The 23,410-nt window shown below is 48.3% G+C and overlaps 1 protein-coding gene across 7 annotated transcripts in view; it reads left to right on the forward strand.

Moving 5' to 3' along the window:
• Positions 1–1,675: 1,675 nt before the first annotated feature.
• Positions 1,676–23,410, forward strand: part of Dpf3 (double PHD fingers 3) — a 265,496-nt gene continuing 243,761 nt past the window's right edge. For 4 of the 7 annotated variants that reach the window (XM_048449097.3, XM_087911681.1, XM_087911685.1 and 1 more), the window contains exon 1: positions 1,676–1,827. In XM_048449097.3, the coding sequence (XP_048305054.3) occupies positions 1,796–1,827 (32 nt within the window). In that variant the 5' untranslated portion in view covers positions 1,676–1,795. The remainder of the gene's footprint in view (positions 1,828–23,410) is intronic. The other 3 variants (XM_087911683.1, XM_087911686.1, XM_087911684.1) reach the window with 1 other exon arrangement.

Here is a 23,410-nt window from a genome sequence, read left to right on the forward strand (position 1 = left end):
AGTGCTCACAGAGAAACCCTATCTCTAGACAAACAAACAAAAACCCAAACAAACAAACAAACAAACAAACAAAAAAACAAAATCCAAACCAAATAAAAAACTCAAACAGACATAAAAGGAGACTATAAAGTCAGACTTTATTGACAGTTAAAAATGACATTCCATCAAGTACAAAAAACAAGGCAATACTATTCTTTTGGGGGGGGGGAGGGCGTTGGGACTGGATTTCCATATTTAGTCCAGGCTGGCTTTGTTGTTTAAGGAAGAGCCACTATACCTGTTCTCTCTACTTAGTTCATCAAAGCCAGCTTTCAAGACGTGAGAGACCCTGTCAGGAGAGAAAGGGGTGGAGGGGTGGAGGTGGAGGGAGGACACCACCCTACTAGGCAAACAAAGAGTTAAATATTTCCAGTCTGCACACACGCACTCACTCAGCTTTGCTAGACTTATCTGTAGCTCTAATAGTGAATGGAGTTGGAATGAAAGCTCTAGCCTACTTTGTGATTGTATTTTACTTTATTCATTGAGAGTAGTAAAAGGAAGGAGCAGGTGGAATTATGAATTGGCAATCCAGCTTCTCTCGTTTTATTTTTTTCCCGCTTTCACCCCCCCCAAACACCCCATCTATTTGGCCTGATTAAACAGCTATGAGTCCGTAGCCAGGCTTCTATATGCTATGATGCCTCTGCTCTCTAGGTGATTTTGCCCACTCTGAGCTTCCTGTGCTCCGTGGAAGCCCGAGTTCGCAGAAGTCTCTCAGTTTCTTCAAGGGTTCGCCAGATACTGAGCAGCCGCCAACTCTGGAAGCCTCACGGCGCAATGTTCACTCGCGAATTCTTTTCACCTCCCATCTCAGTCCAGAAAGGTGACGCCCGAATCCGCAGCGCTGTTCCCCGAGGGAACTCCAGCAACACCCACCTCAGGCTCTAACAATTTCGCTTCCGTGGCAGCGTTTCCTAAAGTTGCCTTAAATCTTCCCTACCCTTTTGCCAACAGAGCTCCAGGTCTCGCTTTGCTCTCCAGCTGGCCCGGGTCAGATCATTGTGAATCGAGAACGGTGGTCGTAGGGGACCCCGCAGAATTACGTAACAAAAACCGTGGCAGCGAGAGAGGGCGAGACTGACACTGAGACATTCCAGGGGGAAGGAGGTTGGTGTTCTGGACTCGCCAGTTCTCAGAAACCGACCGAGGAAGGTGGCTCAGATAAAGAAAAAAATTCGGGAACAAGAATATTAAACAGTCTCAGAACCTACAGCACTATTAGTAAACAGTGGATCACGAGTAATAATTTCTTGCAGGAAACTGCAGCCTTCCAACTTTTGCATTGAAACTCGGTGGTGTACCCGGAGCAGGGGTGGTGGTGGGGTCTGTGTGTGTTAAAGACCGTGATATATAAAGCCCAAAGCTAATGAATGGGACTTAATGGTTTTGTTGGCACTATGTAAATATTCCTGCCTAGGAGCACAAACTCTCTGCAGTTATTTAGTAAAGTAGGAACTCAAACTAAGAGAGAATGCTCTCCCATGTGTCTCCACTAGCCCCAATCAGAATAGGCGCTACTAGCACTGTACTGCCCCTTTAAGACCTGCTCGCTCTCGGTCTCTACAAAAGGGAGTGACCTCTGGGCTTTGACAGCTCCCCTAATAACTACCACCACGCAGGCTCCGCCTACCTGGCGACCAGCCGCGCCGATTGGCCTGCAGGCCGGTATCCCGTGCTCTGATTGGCCTGCCGCTTCCCCTGAGCGAACCTTTAGAACTCTGAGACAGACAATATTCTGTTACATTGTAGCAAAATGGCGACTGTCATTCACAACCCCCTGAAAGCGTAAGTAAGACTAAAAAAATGTACATATTCCGCGTGGTTTCAATATGAAAAAAAGGCGCCTTGCGGAGCGCAGCCGGTGCCCGGCTCTTGCAGACGCCTCCCGCTGCGCCCGTGCTCCTCTTTTCTTTTGCTTCTACTTCTTCATCTTTTTTTTTTCTCTCCCAGCGCGCAGAAATGTCAGGAGATGCAATTAACAAAAAGAAAATTGTTACATTTGTGTTCTGCTTAATTGGCTGACCCGGGCCGGGAAGGAGCCCGGAGCCGCGGCGCCTGCTCCGGAGCTGCGGGGGTCGCGAGCAGCTCGGGGCTTGCACGGTCCCCGGAATCCTCTGCCTCTCCCGGCGCCGCGCGGAGCTGGCTGAGCCCGATCGGAGCGCCGGGCAGGGGCCGCGTCGTGCGCTCTGCTGAGCTCTGCGCTCCAAGCCCGAGGTTTCCCGGCTCCGCTGCTCGTCCGACCGGGCAGTCTGACCGACCGCTGCGGCTGCGGAGTTTGCTGGGCGTTCGCTCTGCCTTTCGAGCTCTCTCAGGGAGTTTGTGCAAACCTTCCGGAGTTGGGAGGACAGCGCGCGAAGCGGCGGGTCTCGGGAGTCCTGGGGCCCAGGTGCTTGCCTGGGGCTTTTCCACTCGGGCAGTCGGGGGATCAGGGAGGCCCTCCGGGCGGTCGCCGGTGTGTCTGCATATTTGTGGGCGAACTGGTTGTAGTAAATTAACGACCTGGATTAACTTGGGGGTTGATATGGAGGAGGCAGGGAAGCTGCAGGTCTTATGAATGGTGTGCTTGCCTACTCTGGGTGAAAAGCCTAGGCGGGCGGAGGCGGTTCGGGGCTCTGGCGACCGCGAGGGGCAGGTGCCTCCGGGAGACTTTGAGCCGGCAGAGGGGGGCGGGCTGCGCGAGGACTAGCGGGGTCCGGTCCCCGGTCAGAGCTGCCTGTCTGCCTGCCTGCCTTCCTTCCTTCCTTCCTTCCTTCCTTCCTTCCTTCCTTCCTTCCTTCCTTCCTTCCTTCCTTCCTTCCTTCCTTCCTTCCTTTCTTCCAGTCGGTGTACTGTGAATGTGAAGCCGCCAAGTCCGCGGAGCCGGGGGTGGCCTCGGAAAACTAGTGTGGCTCTCAAGGGGCGCTATTGGCAGGGATGTTGGCAGAGGGTGGATCCCTGGGAATCGCTGCGCAGCGTGGGCTCCGGGTAGGTGCCGAATGTACTAGGACTTCCCCGCCCGGGTGAAAGCCTCTGGGAGTAGAAGGGTGCGCGTGGGTGTTTCGTGCCAATTCTTCCCAGTGTGTGGCGGTGGTCCACCCTGGCTGTTATAACTGCTTGCAACAGCGCTCTAACCCCTGGCTTCTGGAGTCAAAAACAGGGTTCGCTTTGGAGAGCAGCAGGGCGGCGCGCGCGCGCGGGGGGGGGGGTTCCTAGTGCCAAGAAACGCCTAGGGAGAACCCGCTGCATTTGCACCCAGCAACCAGGAATAGGGCAGGGATGTCCCAGATCTCGGAGTTTCCACGAGATATTGTCATAAAGAAGACATTGGAGGCTGAGCTTGAGGCGAGTTTCTGGCTCCAGTTCTCGCTCGGAAGCTCAGCTACTTTGTACTCGCGACAGCATTTCACCTAAGAGAGAAAATGTTTTATGGCAGAATAAATGGGCGTAACTTCGCCGCGTCCTCGCCGACTCGCGCCGCCACACCGCTGATGCCGGGAGTTTCTCCAGAACCCACACAGCTGATTTGCAATTTCCTCATTTCCAGCCGAAATCACGTAGCCGAGCTGATGCCTCTTGGTAAACTCAAGTCTGAGAGATCTATTTGCTATGTGTATGGCGTTCCTTATTGGGAAAGTGGTATCCTTGATGCCCGGGAGCGGGCTTATGCTCGGGCGCGCGCAGGAGCTCCACGCACCAGGGGTTCCCAGAACTGTCCACTTTTTTTTTTTTTTTTGACTCAGACGCGTGAGTGTGTAGGGGTAGTGGGGGAAGGGACAGAGAAGCAAGAGGGTGGCCAATCTCGATAGTGGAATTAGTTTTGAATTACACGTGTACTCCTTAATAATTGGAAATACTTGCCGTGGGATGCATTTGTAACTCCGTCTTGTCACACACACACACACACACACACACACACACACACACACACACACGGAAGCCCACACACAACACCCCTGCCTGCCTTTCCAAGGAGGGAGTCGAGCGGTCACTTAATAATTAGCGGCCCCCTTTTGCATCCCATCTTCTTCCCCCAGGGCTAAGGGTGTAAACAATAATCTCAACGGCCAAGCTTTTTGCAGCCTGGACATTTTACAAACTCCGCACACAGGAGCACACGCGTCGTTACTGAGACACCGACACCATTTGCTTTTATTATTATTTAAAAAAACAACTTGTTTAATAAAACATCTTATATATTTCATTTGTTTTTTGAAGTTGCTGATCAGGAAACAAAACACACGTGAATAAATTATGCATGGGCTAAATTAGAACAAAGCGCAGCGACACATCAAGCCGGAGGGATTGATGGGGGCGCAGGGAGGAGGAGGAGCAAGGAGAATGGTTTGGAGGGCTTATGTGTTTATCCTTGTGTGCCCCTCCTGACAATGAACCGGAGCTCCAAGCCGCATTAGCATTTTCTCCGTGTGCGTGCAGGCTCTCTCGTCTTAAAAAGGCAACATCACGGACGCCCCCTACAGAAACTGGCCACACAAAGATTTCCGCTTGGACAGCCGGATAAGTAGCAGTAGTTACGGTGTGGGGATGAAGCCAGCTCAGGTTTCTTTCATGCAACCTTGTGCAAGGCTCTGCCTTCTTAGACTGTGGGTTACTTTTCATTATGCTAGCTTTTTTTTTTCTTTCCGTGTGGGGCATTCAATAATTCAATTCACTGGGTGACGGGATGGCTAACTTGAATCTCTTTGCTTTCCGTGTGGTGGGGGTGGGAGTGTCTTCTGTAGGGTCCCAGGCGCCTGAAAACAGCCTTTCTTGGTAGCTTGCCTTTCTTCTTGGCTGTCTTTGATCTCCCCTCAGCTCCCCTTTTCCTCCTTGTTGCTTTCACCCTTTCCTCTCTGAAGCTGACAGTCTGGCTTCTCCGTTGTCGCCTTTAACTTCTTGTTACTGCCCAACAGGGTGTTAGGGTAAGAAACAGGAGCTGCCTGGACAGATTAGATCAGAAAGAGGACTCAGCAGGTGGCCCTACACCGAAGCAGTCACATCTGGACAAGTAGAATTCAAAAGCACGGATGGGCATGTATGGTGTGTAAATGTGAGTTGCATGCTATTTAAGTTAGCAGCTACATTGTCTGAGTGTAGATTGTTGGGGTCATCCTCAATTTCTGTATACACAAGGAAGGGTCACATACAGGTTTGATAAAGGCATGTGTGCAAGTTACATACTTGTTGATTTCTGTATACTTAGGAAATAAAATATTTAAATTAAAAAAAAAGATACTTATTTTAGCTGGGCAGGGTGGCACATGCCTTTAATTCCAGCACTTGGAAGACAGAGGCAGGCGGGTCTCTGTGAGATTGTGTCCAGCCAAGGCTACATAGTGAGTTCCAGGACAGTCAGAACTACATAGAGAGACCCTGTAAGAAAAAATTACTATTTTTATGTGTGTGTATCTTGATCGGGTGAGGTGCTGGTACAAGTGTGTGTGTGTGTGTGTGTGTGTGTGTGTGTGTGGTCAGAGGACAACTTTTGGAATTGATCTCTTCTTCCACTATGTGAGTTCTGGGGATTGAACTCCACTCAGGCTGGGAAGCAAGCATGATCACTTCACTTGCTGAGTTATCTCTCCTGCCCTAGAATGCTTTTCTTGTAAGTTCTAATCTTAATATTCTAGTTTAGGGAAATCACCTTCCCCCGTGTCTGCCAACAGCACTTTAAACAGCCCATTCTCTCAGTGACTTCTTGAAACTCTGGCTGTAGCACTTAACTGGGAATGCCTGCCACCTTCTGCCAGACTTGATCATGTACATACATATGTATCTATTTTTATAACTCCAAACTCAGAGAGAAATAAATGCTATCATTACTTAATTACTCTAGTTAAGGCCTTAATACTTTAAGTGTTTGATTATAAACAACGAGAAAAGTAAACTATTTAGTCATGCTTATCATTACGACTACACGTGCACAGTATAGTCGTATACTATATATGTATATACGTATAAAGTGCAAAACTTTACTGTGTAAAGAGTTACCCTAACTTGGAGGTCAGTGTTGATCTCTTTGCTTTATTATTAAGCATATAACTCGGGGAGAAGTAATCAAGATCCAACGCTGTTCATGTGTGCGGATGGATCTTAAGTCTTCATCCTCCTGTCTGTTCTCTGATGTGGATAATGTGTGTTCTAATCTAAAGAGGTTTGGGGGCATGTGAAAGGCAGAAGCAGACCTTACTCTTGCTGTGGCAGCCAGTTTAGCTATCAGAGAGGAAGGGCCAGGGGCCCACACTCCTGGTCCTAATCTTGTCTTGGCTATTTTCGTTGGGGAGGGGGTGGTGAGTAGGCCTAAATGGAGAGCTGTGGGGTTGGGGTTGTGAACTGGCAACCTTCTATGGACATTATGTGAGTCCCTTATGGGAAAGGGAACCCTTGACGCCAACAGAGGCTTGAGCGCTACTCTCTCCCTTTGCTTTTACTCATCAGTGTAAAAATAAGAAGGGATGTGGGGGCAGAGATGGCTCACCAGGCAGAAGCCCTTGCTGCTCTTCCAGAGGACCCAAGTTCGGTTCCTAGCACCCACATATAGTGTCTCAAACTGCCTATAATACAAGCTCATGGGATTATTTGTCACCCGTTTCTAGACTCTGCAGGAACACACACACACACACACACACACACACACACACACACACACACACACACAATAAATCTTTAAAACAAAAGCTCTAAAGCCTCCAAACTTCATTAGCACACATTCCCCCTCCCCCCCCATGGGATGTTTGTACCCACAAAGGACATCAGTATCTGTCAGAATTCAAGTGGAGACATCGTCACAGGGTAAACCTTTGAAAACAGTGCAGCCTGCAGACCTCCTGGGGAGTATCTGAGACCCATAAAACAGACTGGCATCCATTGGTGACTGACTTGGAAGGTTTACTCCTTCCTTTGACCACTCAGGTACCTGGAATTCGGATTTATCCTTGAAAAGCCGTGACATCTCAAGCTGTTTTAGAACCATCCTCTTAGACCAACACCAAACATAATGCATGGTCAGCATGCTTTGTTTTGAGCGTGGGCCCAAAAAAAAGAATGGAAACTGAGGCGGGCATCCATTTTTCAAACTATAGCCCCGTTGATGGAAATGACAGTGGGGGCTGTGTCATAAAACGGCCCCAGGATCCAGGGGGCCTGTTTATTATCCCAACCTCAGCAAAGTAACTTTTGTGGTTTTTGAGTGTTTTGAAAGTCACTCGAAGGCAGAAATGTAGCCAAATGTGGCAAACCTCAGGCCAAAAAAAATCCCGCAAGTACTGGAATATTTTTTACCCTGCTGAGATTTTCCAACGGGAGTCTTATATAAGCATGACCCTGTTTTAAATAGTCTTTAACTATGAAGGTATTTAACAGGGAACGATAAAGTGGCCTGGGGTGGGGAGGAGAGGATGGGCAAGTGGATGGAACCACTGTGTGGTCTGGAACTCCAGAGCTGGCTGTTTAACTGCGGAGGAGCCCCACAGGATGAACTGTTTCCAGTTCTCAAGTTTTCTAGCTGCCAGAGTGACTGGGAAGGGATGAGGTGTGGTGTCTGTTGTGTGTGATTTGTTTTTCTTATTGGTCAGGTCACTGGTGTTTCACAGTCTGTCAAACCATATGGATGAACAGAACTGGCCTCGTAAAACTGTCACCAAGGGGAGGTATTTTGTTTTGAAGCCTGTGATTTGCATTAGAGGTTTAGAAGCAGGAATTAGGAGGTATTCGCTGGGGGAAGCGAGGGGGCTAGAGAAGTGGAGTGTGGAGAATGTCTGGGTGGGGTGTTTGTGAAGAGACAGCTTTGATGGAGGCTGATGGAGGCTGAGAGCCGGCTCTGTGGAGGCAGGGGAGGTCAAGGAGTTCAGACTCAGCACCCCTAGTCATGGGGTTCAGACAACCCATTGAGCCTCCGCAGGTCAGGTCTGCTGAGGCTGCAAAACAATAAAGACAGGTCTAATTCTCCATTCATTCATGCCTTTACCCCTGGCCTGCCCTGATCACAGGGACTGGGGTCACCTCAGGTTGCCATGAGCAAGAGGGGTTGTTCTTGTCATTCTTACTAATCTTGAGAACCTGTTGTTCGTAACATACATGGTCGAAATCTCTGCCAGCAAACTTTGCCTGTTTCTAACCCTGTTCCTGTCTTCGTTGCAGACTGTTCTTACCAGTGACTATAGGGTGGAGAAGAGTCTCCCAAGGAGCTCAGCCTGCCCCACTAGCATGTGCCTTCCCCGAACTTCCTACATCCCTTTAAGATGAGGAGATGCACTTGAGTCCATAATTCCCTCCAAGTCAAAAAGTGACTTGGTGGTACACACTTTTAATGCCAGCACATGGAGGCTGTGCAGGAGTTCGAGGCCAGCCTAGTCTACAGGGTGAGTTCCAGGGCAGCCAGGACTATACAGCGTGACCCCGTTTCAAAACAACTACTCTTCCCCACCCAAAATGAAACAAAACAAAACCAAAAATCAAACTAAAAAACTTGCTACTTCTTATGTCGGTCATTTCTGGTGGGGAAGACAGTTAGAGGTCAGGCTCTTGCTTCTAAAGTTCTGCTCTAGAGGGGAGGTGTGAGACCTGGGAGCCAGTCTTGCCACTTGGGGCTCGAACATGATGGCACATCCCACCCCTTCTCAGGACCCAAGGCTGAACACCTGGTGGCCTGTCTGTTCAAAATGCGGGCTTTTCTTCTTAGTCCTGCAACTAGAGGAGAAAGGAAAGGCCAGCCAAGAGACCAGGTGGCCTATTTTGTTATTTAAAAGCACTCAGCTAAATGGTGGTGGTGCACGCCTCTAATTCCAGCACCAGGAAGCAGAGACAAGTGGATCTCTGAATTAGAAGTCAGCCTGGACTACAGAGTGAGTTCCGGAACAGCCAGGGCTACACAGAGAGAGCGAGGAAAAAAAAAAAAAAAAGGAAGGAAGGAAGAAAGAAAGCAAGCACTCAGATAATGGAAAGTTCACATTTGGAAAGATATGAGAAAGAATGGAGTGCTAGAGAGATGATTCAGAGGTAAAGAGCATTGCCTGCTTTTCCAAAGGTTCTGAGTTCAATTCCCAGCAACCACATGGTGGCTCACAACCATCTGTAATGGGGTCTGGAGCCCTCTTCTGGCCTGCAGCATACACACAGAATATTGTATATATAATAAATAAATAATTTTTTTAAAAAAAAGAATGGAATTACTAAGAACATTTCCCCTTCCTTTAAAAAAATATATTGGGGTTGTGGCTCATTTCAGAGTGCTCGTCTAGGATGTGTGAGGCCTTGGGTTCGATTCTTGAGTTTAGAGACAAGGGAACCAACTTTAAACTGATCCTCTGGATTTCATCTAAGTCATCACCATGACATGGAAGTACAGCGCTTGTTTCTTTTCCATTTGCACGGCCACAAGAACCTAGTTGCTAAGGGACCGGAAGCTTGTGTGGGCCTGTACTGGTGTCTCACCGAGCTTCCTCTAGTGTAGCTTGTGTTACTGCTGGAGAGATAGAGGTGCCCAGTGGACGCCGAGGAGCTGGCTTATACCTGTATGGGCATCAGCAGCCTCTAGACTGGAATTTCATTGCCTTCCCTTTATTGACATCACAGACTCCATTGGGGGATTATTATCAGGCCGTTCTGTGATCGAAAACTCCCTTGGCAATTTTCTGCAAGCCTAAAGGAGGAAGAAGGGCTTGCAGAATTTATCAGCAAATTCACAGAAGCCAGCATGTAAATTCTGAGTCTTAAACCCAAAGAAAAATGAAATAGTTGATCTCCAGCAGACAGGCATCTCCCGTTACTTAAAAAAAAAAAAAAGCAACTGGTAAGATATGCATAATATAAAAAAAGCCACCTTTTTAAGGCATGCAATTTAGTGGTGTTAAGTACACATTAACAATACTTATTTATGGTGTGTGGGCACACATACACGTGGAGACACATGCCCTCATATGCCGTGTACTTGTGGAGGTCAGAGGACAACTTGTAGGAATCAGTTCTTTGTCTATCGTGTGGGTCCCAAAGATGGCACTCAGGTTGTCAGGCTTGGTGGCACGTACCTGTACTCACTTAGCCATCTTGCTAGCCCACATTTATTATATAACACTTCAGTTACTGGTTAACCATCATCACTATTTCTAGAGCTTTCTCATCACTCCAAACTCAACTTTATGTGCACTCATCAAACACCTTGCTGGGCTGGGTGATAGCTCATTGGGAGAGCTGGGGCTTGGATGAGCCAGGCTCTCAGGCCAGTCTTCAGCCTCAGAGGAAACTGCTCCTCATCTCCTGCTTCCCGTAGCTAGCAGCATCCTTTTGCTTTCTGCCTAAGGACGTCAGATGAATGGAAACTGAAGAGTATTTGCCCTTTTGTGTCTGGCTTATGTCACTCTGCCCTGTGTCTCAGGGGCCATCCATGTTGTAGCAGACATCAGACCTCTGTTCCTTTTTATGGCCATTGTATGTATAGGCCACACTTTGTTTATCCATTTATCTGTTAGTGGACACGTGGGCCGTTCCCACGCTTGGCTGTTGCAAATAAAGCTGCTATGAACATTCATATTAGTAACTGCTTGAATCTCGGTGTTCAGTTCTTTTTGGGTTAGAGGCCTAGATCGCCTTTATTTTCAGACTCTTTACAAACTAGAGGCCCCAGATTAGATGATGGTAGAAGCTGCCCCTGTGTTATAGAATTCAGCTGCTTTACCGCTCCTTTTCTGGGCATATCACTAGGGAAACCCAGAGCCTCACTTCTCCCATGCCTAGCTACAGCGAAGGCCCTCTGTGTCCCCTTTGCCATTAGGGTAAGAACTCCTCATGATGAGATCTGTCACCATGTGAGGGAGGGAGCACCTGGGGTGACAGGACAGATTGAGAGTCAAGAGTGATGGCTCACCTGAGAGTCCGAGGCCAGCCTGGGCTGCAGAATGAGACTGTCTCAAACAAAACAAAAAACAGAAAAACAGCACAGGCCTAAAGATGTAGCTCAGTTGGTTGAGTGTCGGTTAACACATGAGGCCCTGAGTTTGAACTCTTGCTCATACAGGAGACATACTGGCACATGCCTGTGATCCCAGCACTCAGGAAGTGGAGGCAACGGATTAGGAGTTCAAGACTGTCCTCAGCTACATAGTAAGAGAGAAGTGAGCCTGGGATACATCAAAATTTGTCTAAAATACATAGACACATAGAAATGTGTGCGCGCACACACACACACATGCTCACACACACACACGTGCTCACACACAATCCAAATGAAAAACTCAAAAAACCAAAACAACCCAGGAAGCAAATAAAAACTGAGCCTGCCTTTTTGCATGGTGAGGAGAGCCTATATCTTCTTTAATTTGCTCTTTTTTTCTTGCTCAAGCCCCTGCTTATCCCTCAAGGGCTCAAATGAAATAAAAAAAGACCAAAAACTTTTTCAGAAAATAGAAATTTGGGGACTGGAGAGATAGCTCAGTGGTTAAGAGCACTGGTTACTCTTCCAGAGGACCCAGATTCAATTCCTAGCACCTACATGGCAGCTCACAACTGTCTGTACCTCATGTTCCAGGGGACCCGGCACCCTTATACAGATACATGCAGGCGGAGCACAGATGGACATAAAATAGAAATAAATAAATTAAAAAATAATAAAAAAAGAAAGTGGAAACTCCAAATGTGAGGTGTTCCTGGGAGAACTAAACTTTCCTGTCACGGATGGAGGCCTTCTCAGAGTCAATAACACCTAATCTATCAGATGGGTATGTGTGTTGCTGGGTATCAGGCCCAGGGTCTGGCCCATGCTAGGCAAGTTTTCTCTTGGGCCACATACCTAGCATGGTTCTTCTGAGACCAGGCTTTACTAGGTATCTTCTGGCCTGCCTCCCAAATAACTGGGGTCAGAGGTCTGTCCCATCATGGCTGGCCGATTAAACATTATCTAAAAGACAGGATCTAGGCACGTCACTGGCATATCTAATCACAGCTTCTTTAGGAAATGCAAACCTGGCTCATCCCTCTGTGACTCAGGAGGGACTTCACATGGTTGAGATCGGAAGCAGGTGAGAAGATGAGTTCAAGGAAAGCCCCCACCTCTGTTTTGGAAGCCCTGAGTCACCCACAGAATCAGAAGTGGTAAGGTCATGGGTAGCGGGGAGCTTGCCTTGCAGTGTGGGCTTGGGTCATCAGGCAGGCTCTGGCTCCCGCCATCAAGGTGATGAAGCAGCAGGAAGGCATGAAAGGCAGCTGGAGCTTGCACCTGCCAGTGACACGAGGAAGGCCAGCTGGTGGTGTGGGGGGCAGTGAAAAGGACCTCGTGCTTACAGGAAACTCGACAGAAAAGTCTATGATGGGTTTGCTTAGTTAAGTTACTTTCTTGTTTTCTAGCGTTGGAGTTGCTTCAGCTATCATCCTGAAGCAAGCTACTCGGGGCTTTTATTTTACAGACGCAAACTAAGTACAAAGCCATCTCTACTTCCATCATCCGGAAGCAATGGATGGATTTCCTTTTCATGGATGTCCGTTGAGTTGAGCCCCGTGGGGCTAGTCTCAGTGGAATCTGACTTAGGAACATTCTTCCTCCTGTCCTGGCCAAATGCTGAATACAAGCCAAATGCATTTAGGAGCATCTACTTCCAGAAGGATCTCTGGGTTCTGTTTCTGCTTCTAGACTCTTAGTCTTTGGTAGAGTAGAGTAAGTGTCTGCGGAGCAGGAGGCTGGCTGCTCCGGTAGGGTCTCTCCCAGGGAAACCACTGTCTTTGGGGTAGGGTGGGGTGGGGTGCTGAGAGGAGAGGCAACTGCTGCTGGAGCTGGGGGAGGGCAGGGTGTCTGGGGCATTGGGAGTGGAGAGAATATATTCTCTCTCGCTAATTATTTTCCCTGAGGACTTAGCCAATGCAGAACCATCTATTATCGTGGGAGCGCTCTATGGTGGTTCTGCCTGTGATGAATGCTAAGTGGAAACAAGCAAGAAAAATTAACAGGCGGCTGCTTCTGTCCACCTAATTAAAATGCATATCCAAATGCATAAGTCCTTATGTTTCCCCAATGTACACACTCCCCTTCCAATCCCAGTTCCGTGGAGGAGAAAAAACCACTTCCCCCAATCATTTTCCTTGATTATATTTTCATCAGAGACGGACTGAGGGCTTCCCTCAGAATAGAGAAGGGATCCATCTTCCAACACTTAAAAAGTCTTTTGACTTCAACTGGGTTTGGACATTCTGAGAGTTGTAAAGCATTTAAAATAATAATAAAGTCTCCAAATTTTGACTGCAGAGAAAAGGACTCAAGGAAGTAAAGATGAGAGAGAGAGAGAGAGAGAGAGAGAGAGAGAGAGAGAGAGAGAGGTCCTTTTCTGCTGACTTTAGTTTTGTACTAAAAGTCTAGCTTGGATTAGCAATGGGAAGTTTGAGAGTCTTCCCTGTCTTTGTTTTCTGTCTCTTTCTTACTCCTGTCTCCATTCTCTATCTTTTCCTCTCTAGGTGCTGTTTCCCACAAACCCTTATCCAAGCTTTTGCAGAGAGCTTCTCCAAGAGCATGTTTTATCTACTGTTGCATTGGGGGACAGTATTAGAAATGCCCCAAGTGTGCTTGAAATCAAACATACTTCTTCATCCATAAGGAGAGTCCCCCTAGTCCCTTATCTCAGCCCATCATTTCCCCACCTCTCCCTAAAGAACAACTTTATTCAGCAGTCATAAAATATTTAATAAAACATGAAACTCCAGTCCCTGTGTTCAGCTCACCGGCACAGGCGTCTCCGTGGCCGAGCCCCTGCCCCAGCCCCTGTCTGCCCTCCACGGCAGCCCCAGCTGTTGATTTATCAGGGCTGGCCGGCTCAGCAGTGCATGGAGATTGCTTTTAATTAACTCTCTTCATTTTTCCCAATCTTCAGGGAGCAGCAGCCATTTAATGATTTTAATATTTTATCTAGATTTATAGTCCCCCCTTATTTGTTGTTGTTTGACTTCTGCATTTGCTCTTCCGGAATAGCTTTCAGATGGGTATGTTTGTTTGCCCCTGACCCCCTACTCCTAAGACCTTCTCCCAAGATGGGAGGGTGGACTCCAGAGGAGGGTCCTCTCTAGCGGTGGGTCCCATGATGGTTTGCTTCATAGAATTCATCTTAGAAAACTCGAATTTCATTTGACTCTTAGATGACAGAGTTTATGAGCTTTTCATTTAAAAAAAAATAAAAAGAAGAAAGCAAGATAAGAAGGAAAAACGGAAGAGAAAAAGAAATTCTGAGTTGTAGATGGTGAGGCCCTTTGGCCTCTTGTGCTTGCTCTGAGGGTGTGAGGCGGTGGGGAGTTGGCTAAAATCTGCTTCCGGGGGTTCACTTTGAAGTTTATCATCCTGCCCACCATAACCTCACATAGTTAAGTGATTATTTTTAAAATAATAGATGGGGCCAGGCCTGATGGCACCTTCCTTTAATCCCGGTATTCAGGAAGCAGAGGCAGGTAGATTGCTATGAATTCAAGAGCAGCCTGGTCTACAAAGTGAGTTCCAGATCAGCCTGGTCCACATAGTGAGACCTTGTCTTGAACAAAACAAACACCAGAAAGCAAAACATTCATCCAACCAAGCAACAACAAAAGCAACGATTCTTACTATGTTGCCCAGCTTGGGCTTGGGGGACACTGCCTCAGCTCCTCTGTAGCTGGGACCATCATACCCCTCATAGTAGACCCTTAGTGCTGGCTTTAGGGCGGGCTGGAGACAGCTTCAGCTCAGTGTTCACGCCGTGGACTATGTCTTCATTTAGGCATGGTTGGGATCAGCCGAGCAACTTTTTGGCGCATTAACTGCTGGTGTGATCTGAAGAAGGAAGCAGAGAGGCAATTCTTGCCTTCTGCCTGCCACTCTGCAGTGGTAGGCAAACATGCAGCTCTCCAATGCCCAGCTTCCCCGCTCCCTCTTCCCAGCCTGCTTTGCACTGAGGGGGTCTGCACCTTCCTCCAATAGCTCCGCAGAGGTCTGGCAGACAGCCTTGCATTTTTAGAACCTGTGTGTCCACAAAATGACCTTTTGACATCTGGGTTCGGTGATATGTCCTTGGGGTTACCTGTTGCTAGGCAACTGCCAGCTAAAGTTTGAGCCTGATCTGGGAATTGCAGTGAATTGCCCTGGGTGGCTTGTGTCTACATTTAGGGACTTCAATTTGCAACATTAGCCCAGGGAGCAAGAGGCTGGGAAGACATTCTTCCCTAAGGTTTTCAAAAGTCTAGCTCCGTGCCTGATGCCCACTACACACAAATGTTTGTCTTGGTAATGAAAATGGCCTTCCCTGCTGATCTCCTTACACTGCTCTCTGTGGTCTGTCAGTCCAGACACCCTCCTACCCTTTCTATGCCAGGAACCCAGCTACGTGCGGGAGGCAGTGAGGGAAGACCTGATGTCAACACTGTGGTCGGGTTTTGCTGGGCATTTTCTCTTTACCTTTTTGTGTCAGTCACAGCCCTTTTCAGGAATCTTCTGGAAGCTGCGGATCAGCTCCTGAGGAATAAAGGCACCCAAGTGTGAACCTCCGCATATGGCTTTATGGGGCTCCCAGCCTATGATGATGAATGCGTCTGTGGATGCCCTGCAGATGTCCTGGCTCCTCGGTGACAGCCTCAGCGTGAGTGATGTGGGTGGATTTCTCCATCTGAAAGAATGCTTTAATTAATTAATAATTAATGAATTACTTTGAGAGAGAGAGAGAGAGAGAGAGAGAGAGAGAGAGAGAGAGAGAGAGAGAGAGACTCTCTGTATTAGCCCAAGCTGACTTAGAACCTGGGTCTCCTCCCTCAGCTTCCTGAAGGAGGATGGGATTATAGGTGTGCACATTGTCCTTGACTAAGGATGCTCTGCATCCCTGTGTGGAGGCAGCCCCACCCTGTCCCACATCCTTTGACATCTCAATAAACTTCGTATGCTGTTGTATGCCGGCAGTTCAGTGGTCCTTTAGCCCCAGCTGCTTCCAGACACAACAGGTCCACATCTGCCTGTCCCCTGCAGACAGCAGTCTAAAGGTTCTCTTTCCCTTCTGTCACCCTTGCTGGTCCTTGTGGTGTCCGCATCGGCCCTAGGCCCCTCAGTTTTGCACATGCCTTCCCTCCTTCCAGTGTGAAAATACTTCGCTGTACCTGGCTACAGCACAAAGGTTCTGGCAGGCGGTGACAGTGGCTGTCTGTGCTTTTCTGTCCCCAGGACCTAGCTTAGCTGTCATCCAGTGAATAGCTGAATGAACGAAGCCAGGAGGTAGGGACACCTCTCTGCCTGTCTTTAGGATTGACTCGTTCTCATTGTCCACTTTAATGGCGTGCCTTTCGGAAAGGCAGTAGAATTCTTTTAAGCATTCTTTAATCTCAGGTGTCAGGACTGAAGCACAGGTGCAGCTGTGCTGATGTGGGGCAAATGGCTGCATTTCTGAGCCTTGTCATTTGTTCCAGCCAGTAGATCCAAATGGCTTGGCTTTCCATTTTAGTCTTTTTTTTTTTTTTTTGACAGGGTTTCTCTGGTTAACATCCCGGGCTGTCCTGGGACTCATGTTGTAGACCAGGCTGGCCTCGAACTCTGCATCCCGAATGCTGAGACTAAGAGATAGGGTCTTATGTAGCCTAGGCTGACTTCAAAGCTTTCTGTGTAATGACTTGAATGCCCAATTCTCTTGACTCCACCTCCCAAGGGCTGGGAGTACAGGAACGGGTGAGCATGCCTGGTGTGAGGTGCAAGCGATCAAATCCAAGTTTCATCCATGGTAGGCAAGTCCTCTATGGACTGGGCTACACCCCCAGCCTATTTTGGAGTTTTAGGATAGACTAAAGTAGAAGGTGTAAACCCTGTAATGGTTGAAGCTAAGGCTGAACTCTGATGAGAGTTCGCTGCCTGGTTTATTAAGCTCTGGAGTTGGCATCAGTCTGGCCATAGTGCTTTATGTCTTCTTGGAGGACACCTACTGTATACTTTGACAATGCAGATGCCTAGGTAGGATAGTAACTCCAATGACTTGATGTCCCCACATGTTCAATACAGGTAGCTTCATTGGATACTGCTGGAAAGGGTGTTCTGGGGCCATTGGAGTGGCTTGATCTCACACTAGGAGAGACGCTGACTTGGGATTGTGACCTTGCATATCTTCTTCCTACAACACCGTCTTCCAGATCTTTCTGTGTCGTGGGTTACTCGGAAGAAAGACTTCTGGGAAGTCTCACCTTTGTGTCTGGAGGAAGATGAAGGACGAGGAGGAGTCAGACTCTCGGAATTAAATTTCAGTCCAGTTCCTGGTCTGCTGGCCCTCCTAACCCTAACCCTCCTTCAGGGTAGAAGGCCAAAAACCACGAGGACATTCCGCAGAGTGCAGGCTGTAGGAACGTAACTGTGCAAACGTGTCTGTCACCTCTGGGAGGTCACATGACGCTGGCACCTGTGCTCTGTCTGAGGAAACTGCTCCAGCATGCAGCCAAGCACAGAGGCGCTCAGTAGGAAGGGGGCACACAGGGCTGTCCCATTCCCGGTTCTCATTTCCTTTCTGGGCAGCCATCCCAGTATAGCAGATACTTACACATATTCTGGCCTGATTTTATCTAATCACACATATCTCTGGGGAGTGGGAAACAGGTTTGGTCTACTCCATTTTAGGTCAGTGATGCACAGGGTAGCTGGGATGAACGCTGGTCTGTAGACTTTTACGAAATTTGGAAAGTTCGTCAAGCTCCCTGACCCAGACCCTACTAGGGGCATTGTTTGCCTTCCCAGGGACTAGAGACCCCAGCCAGTGTCAGGGGAAGGATGGAGTCTAAATTTTAGGACCTTTCTGAGACCCAGATAGATCTTAGAGCAATAAGACTCTTGTTTTCTTATTTTATGATCCGCCAAGCTGAGAGGACCCAATAGTATTGGCCCCTCTTCTGGTGATCATTCATTCCTGGCCTTTATCTGCCCAGGATGTTTTCAGTTTACAGGGAAATGCAGACCCAGAGAAGCTCTGATGGATGGCACCGTCTTTACTATTGCCCAGGTTTGCCCCAAGTGTCTGTCTCCCGAGTTACCCAGATGAACTGGTCTAAATGGTGCAGAGCTCAGGAGAACACCCACACCTCTCACTGAGATCCAAAGGGGGCATTTTTGGGCAGCCTCATCTCCCAGCATCCTTTGGGCTCTACTTCCTGCAGCTTCTCAGATCCCCAGGAAGGAAAATCCCACTAGCAACACGTTGACTTTTCTTTTGCCTTCTGTTTCTTATTTCACTTCTCGACTCAGAGCTAAGCTGCCCCAAGGCCCTCCGAGCCACGGATGGAGGAATAATCCACTTACCGCTTCCTGCCAAGGCTCGCGCCTCCAGCCTGTGCTTCCTTCTGACCCCTCCTCGCCTGCCCCTCTTTCCCATCCAGCTTTCTCCTTTGCTCCGTGGATAGCACTGCCATCTGGAAGAATTAAAAGGCACAAAAGGGAGGAAAGAATATCTTGACCTTGTCTCTAAGGATGGTCCGCTGGATCTATGAGTGGGAATGGGGAAGCGAGGAGGGAAAGACAAACTTGGAGGCAACAGAGAGAAGCTGTGGGGGTGTGAGCTGCTAAGAGGTTGTTCCAGGGGTGTGAGCTGCTAAGAGGTTGTTCCACGCTAGGAGAGGTTTTTTTTGGTTTTTTTTTTTTTTAAAAAAACAAAACAGTAAATTGTAAATTTTTATTTTTTTCTAAAGACAGGGTCATTATGCAGCCCTGGCTGACCTGGAACTCTGTAGACCAGGTAGGCCTTGAACTCACAGAGATCCACCTTCCTCTACCCCCAAGTGCTGGGACCAAAAGAAAGATGTGTGCCACTTACACCTGGCATATAGTTTTTAATATCAATGTTCTTTGGTAATGTTATGCATGTATATAATAATGCATTCTGATCATGGCCCCGACTTTCTCATTTCCATCTCTCTCTGGTTATCCCGCCCAAGAAGCCCTCCTCCCAATTTCATGACTTTTTGTCTTGTTTTTGTTTTGTGATAAAACAATTGTGAGTTTGAGCTATTCACCTGAGCCCAGGGACTCAACAGGGGCTGCACCACTGAAGACAAGGACTCCTCTGTCTCCTCCAGCATCCATGGGCAGCCAATAGTTCCCTAGGGAAGTAGTCCTTGGAAGCAGGAGAAGGTAGATGAATGTCTACAACTGTCCTCCCCTGAGTTGACCCATCCAGCGTCTCTCAGAAGCTAAGCAGTGTCTATCCTGGTTAGCATTTGATGGGGGAGAAAGAAGAGCTGTGGTTGAGATGAGAAGGAGGGATAAAGAGAGGTGAACTCCCATCTGCCTTTGGGACCCTGGCAACTGGACAAGCTCCGTAGAAAGTGTGATTGGGGAACTTTGCATGGGAAAGGGAAGTGAAGGAAGGTTTGGAAAGCCTTGGATTACTCCATTAGGACCCCCTTATCTGGGTGACTTATTTGGGTGACTCCATTAGGACCCCTATCTGGGTAATTCTATTAGGACCCCTTGTTTGAGTGACTCCATTAGCACCCCCTTATCTGGGTGACTCTATCAGGACCCCCTTATCTGGGTGACTCTATTAGGACCCCCTTGTTTGGGTGACTCCATTAGGACCCCCCTATCTGGGTGACTCCTTTAAGACCCCCTTGTTTGGGTGACTCCATTAGTACCCCCTTATTTTCTGGGACAGGGAAGATGAGGAGGGACGGAGCATGGGAAAGACAAAAATGTTGGGTGTCTATACACCCAAAGTAGTGGGCACTTTCCCCCAGGCTGGGCTCTAAGTGTGCCTCTTTGTGGAATGATTCCTGGAGAGAACTCAAACAGACACATGGAGTGGAACCTGGTTTGGTGTGCTGTAATTTCGGGTCCTCCAGGAAGATGGATGGTCTCATTCCAATCACTCTGCTCTTAGGGTTAAACTGCATCCTGGTCCTGTGTTCCTGGGTTATATGTTGTGTGTGTGTGTGTGTGTGTGTGTGTGTGTGTGTATACATGCGAATACTCGTGTACTACAGCTTGTGTGTAGAGGACAACTTTGTGGGAGTTGATTCTTTCTCTCTCCATTTGGGTCCTGGGGATTGAACCCAGGTCATCACCAGTGAAAGTTAAGTATCTCCCTCTTTTGTGTCTTTAGTTGCCACAGTTGGCCTTGAACTTCTGAGCCTCATGGCTCACCCTCACAGTTGCTAGGATAACAGTCGTATGCCACCATGTCCAGCTATAAAGACAATAACCTAGAAATGCTATGCATGAGTCCAGAGTAAAGATCCAATCCAGGGCTATGTGGGTAGTTTAGCTAGTTGTCCAGCTTGCAGACAGGGGCCCCTATGTTTACTTTCCAGCAGCATGTACACCAGTGGTACTTATTCTGCCTTCCTGTAATTCCAGCATCTGGGAGCTCCAAGGTCATCCTGGGCTGTGTACTGAGTTTGAGACCAGCTTGGGCTACAGGAGACCGTGTTTTTTTTTTTTTTTTTTTTTAAATCCAGGGAAGAGCATAGAGATATGGGCCTTCTACCTCCAAGCCTGGTGTCCCAAGGATGTGTTTCATGGTTCAGATGGAAGAACAAGGCTGAAGGTGTTCTGCCCTGACCCCAGCCAGACACCTGGCTATCCAGCCACGCGCTTTCTTTCCAGTCACCTCATCTTCCAGACAGCTGGTTTTCAGGAGGAAGCTTGTGTGACCCATACAGAGGACTCTTTGTAAGCTTAGATATGAGATCCAAGGAGCAGCTGTCACGTGACCTGGAGCTTGGGTACAGACTCTAAGACCAGAGTTTGAGTTCAAATCCAATTTTTATGACTTTAGGCAGTTTTCCTAATCTCTGTGCCTCAGTTTCCTCATCTGTGGAATGTGGTGGATGTTTTTGGTTTGATAGGGCTGTTGGAAGACTCAAGTAAGGCAATGTTTTTAGGGCCCTTAGAAGAGCCGATCCCTTGGGAGAGATGTTGACAGTGACCCGTTTTTTCATCTTTAAAATGGAAAGGCATGATAGTTGACAGCCGTCCCGTACATATTGTCATTTAAAGGGAAATGGAATAAGTAGGAGAAATAATAATTTTGCTAGAATTTCTCAAAGTATGATTATTTTTATTTTTACTACTGACTAGACCTCTCAGGTCAGGCTGGCTTCCAACTCTACAGAGTTGAGACTGACCTTGAACTCCTGATCTCCAGCCTCCTGCTTCTCCTTCCAGTGTGCTGGGATTACAGATCATACCAACCACCATACCTGGTTAGAATTATCATTAATTTTTCTACTCATAGAAGAATGATCTAGAAGAGGCTTTGAGGAAGATTTATCGCTACTATTTACATACTAATTAATTGCTGCAGAGATTGGGTCCTTGTGAAAAGGAACATGAACTTCACTGGCCCTGACAACAGCTCGCAGAGAAGCAGTGACACTAGCTGACACCTGGGCTCCTGTATCCGACTTCCATGTGCCCCTGGCTGCCTCCTCCTTCTTGCACGGATGGACTCTGCCCTTCTTTCTCGCAGTTAGAGAAGGGCTGAAAGTCTCTCCTACCCCAGGGGGGAGGGTAGAGAGTCTTGTGTGCTTCTCTACCTGGGGGAGATCTGCTGCTATTGTCATTATCTGGGTAATAGGGTGCAGGCTGGGGGCACGCCACTAACCCTTACCCTCCTGGGCAGGCTGGTGTGTATATCTGAGTTTCCAGAACACTCTTCTGGGAGGAAGGGCTCCACTCTGCTTGACAAGCTGGCATGCCAAACACCAGACCCCTGTGTTATTTTTAACTGTCCAGAGGTTTCTTTCTTTCTCTTTTTCCTTCCACATGGTGTAATTGATGGGGACTCAGTGGCCTGGGCAGAGAATCTGAACTTTGGCTTGGTTTGTGTCCCTTGAATGGGCATGTGCCTGATAACCTACGAGAAGAGCCATCTTGTTTCTGTGGGTTGACTGTACTCCATCTCCTCGTGCACCCCAGCCCCCATTGGTCCCTAGGAAGGATGGTTCTCAGAGATAACCTGAGCTCCCTGTCTGCAGCTGGGGACAGAGGGAGGGACGAGGCTGTTGTCTGTGACCTTCTCCTCTCCTGATAGCCGGGGACAAAGCTGCATTTCAGAGAGCTAAATAGGTTACTCAGGCTGCCACCCCTGTCCCCAATCTCTTCTCTTGGCCCTCTTTTTTTTTTTGTCCCCCTTCATTTCCCAAGAGGTAAGCTGCTTTCTCACTTAACTGTCCTCTGGGGACCGTCCCTGAGAGCTGCTCTTGTGTAAGAGAGGGAACTTTGGGGGTGTCCGGTGACAGCTCAGACAGTTTTCTGTTCCCCACATCCAGGGGAGAACACTGTCTCACGCCGACCTGTCTCAGGCCTCATGAGTCTGTAGCTTTCTTTTACACTTCCTCATTGCCTGCCTGTCCCTCTGCACGGCAGCATGCAAGGCTGCGTCCAGGGTGGAGGACATACATTGTACCAGCTGCACCGACCCTGTGCATTCAGTGGTAAATTAAACCAACACAACTTCTGTCTTCATGGAGCTTGGGGTTCATTTGGGAGGACAGGTACCAATCACTTAATCTCACAGCTTTATCAGTAAAAATGGAGTCTGTGTTCTGTTGAAAAGTCCACGAAGACAGGTGAGTGTAGTCGGGAGACCTGCTATGGTCTTGTGTGTGGAGGGAAAGTTTCCCTGAGAAGGGAACAGTTCTCGTTAGGTAGTGAGATAGATGTGCAAAGGTCCTGTGTCCTGCTGGTGGACCTACGGGAAACAGTGTGGCTAGAACAGTAGAGAAGGCAGGAAGTCTCGCTCGTGGCTTGGTAAGGGCTGTGAACTTTTTTCTTTTCTTTTCTTTTTTCTTTTCTTTTCTTTCTTTCTTTTTTTTTTTGGTTTTTCGAGACAGGGTTTCTCTGTAGCTTTGGAGCTCTTGTAGACCAGGCTGGCCTCAAACTCACAGAGATCCTCCTGCCTCTGCCTCCCAAGTGCTGGAATTAAAGGCATGCGCCACCACCGCCCAGCTCTGTGGACTTTTTTCTAAACCAGGAAGCAGCCGTGGAAGGACTTCAGGTAGGAAGTGACTCCATCTAGTTCATATTCTAAATATTCCCTCCCAGCTATGGAGAGGTTTAGCAACGGAGCCTAGGAAGGCAGGGTGAGTGAGTTGTAGGAAGGTATTTCTAGGTTAAATGTAGGATACAACAAAGAGGTACAGTCATGGGCTCGAAGGACAAGGCTTCAGCTGGAGAAGGCTTTGGCCCCAGGGCTTTGTCTGACTGAGCTGGCTTCCAGCCCATGTGCCTGAAGTGAACTGACACCTCTTCTTCGCCATCTTCGGAAGTTTCTTGCATTCTCCTCCCATGGAGAGTCAAGCAGACACCTCCCCTCTGCCGGCCCTTCTGCCTGCTCCAACTGCCTCCTGGGTTCTCAGGGTGTGGTCTGAGGACATCTACGTGATAGGCACCCCAGACTGAAGGACAGGTAGATTTCCAAAGGCCCTGTTATCTGATTCC

This window comes from Myodes glareolus, chromosome 11, assembly GCF_982192425.1.
Source record: "Myodes glareolus chromosome 11, mMyoGla1.1, whole genome shotgun sequence".
NCBI lineage: Eukaryota > Metazoa > Chordata > Mammalia > Rodentia > Cricetidae > Myodes > Myodes glareolus.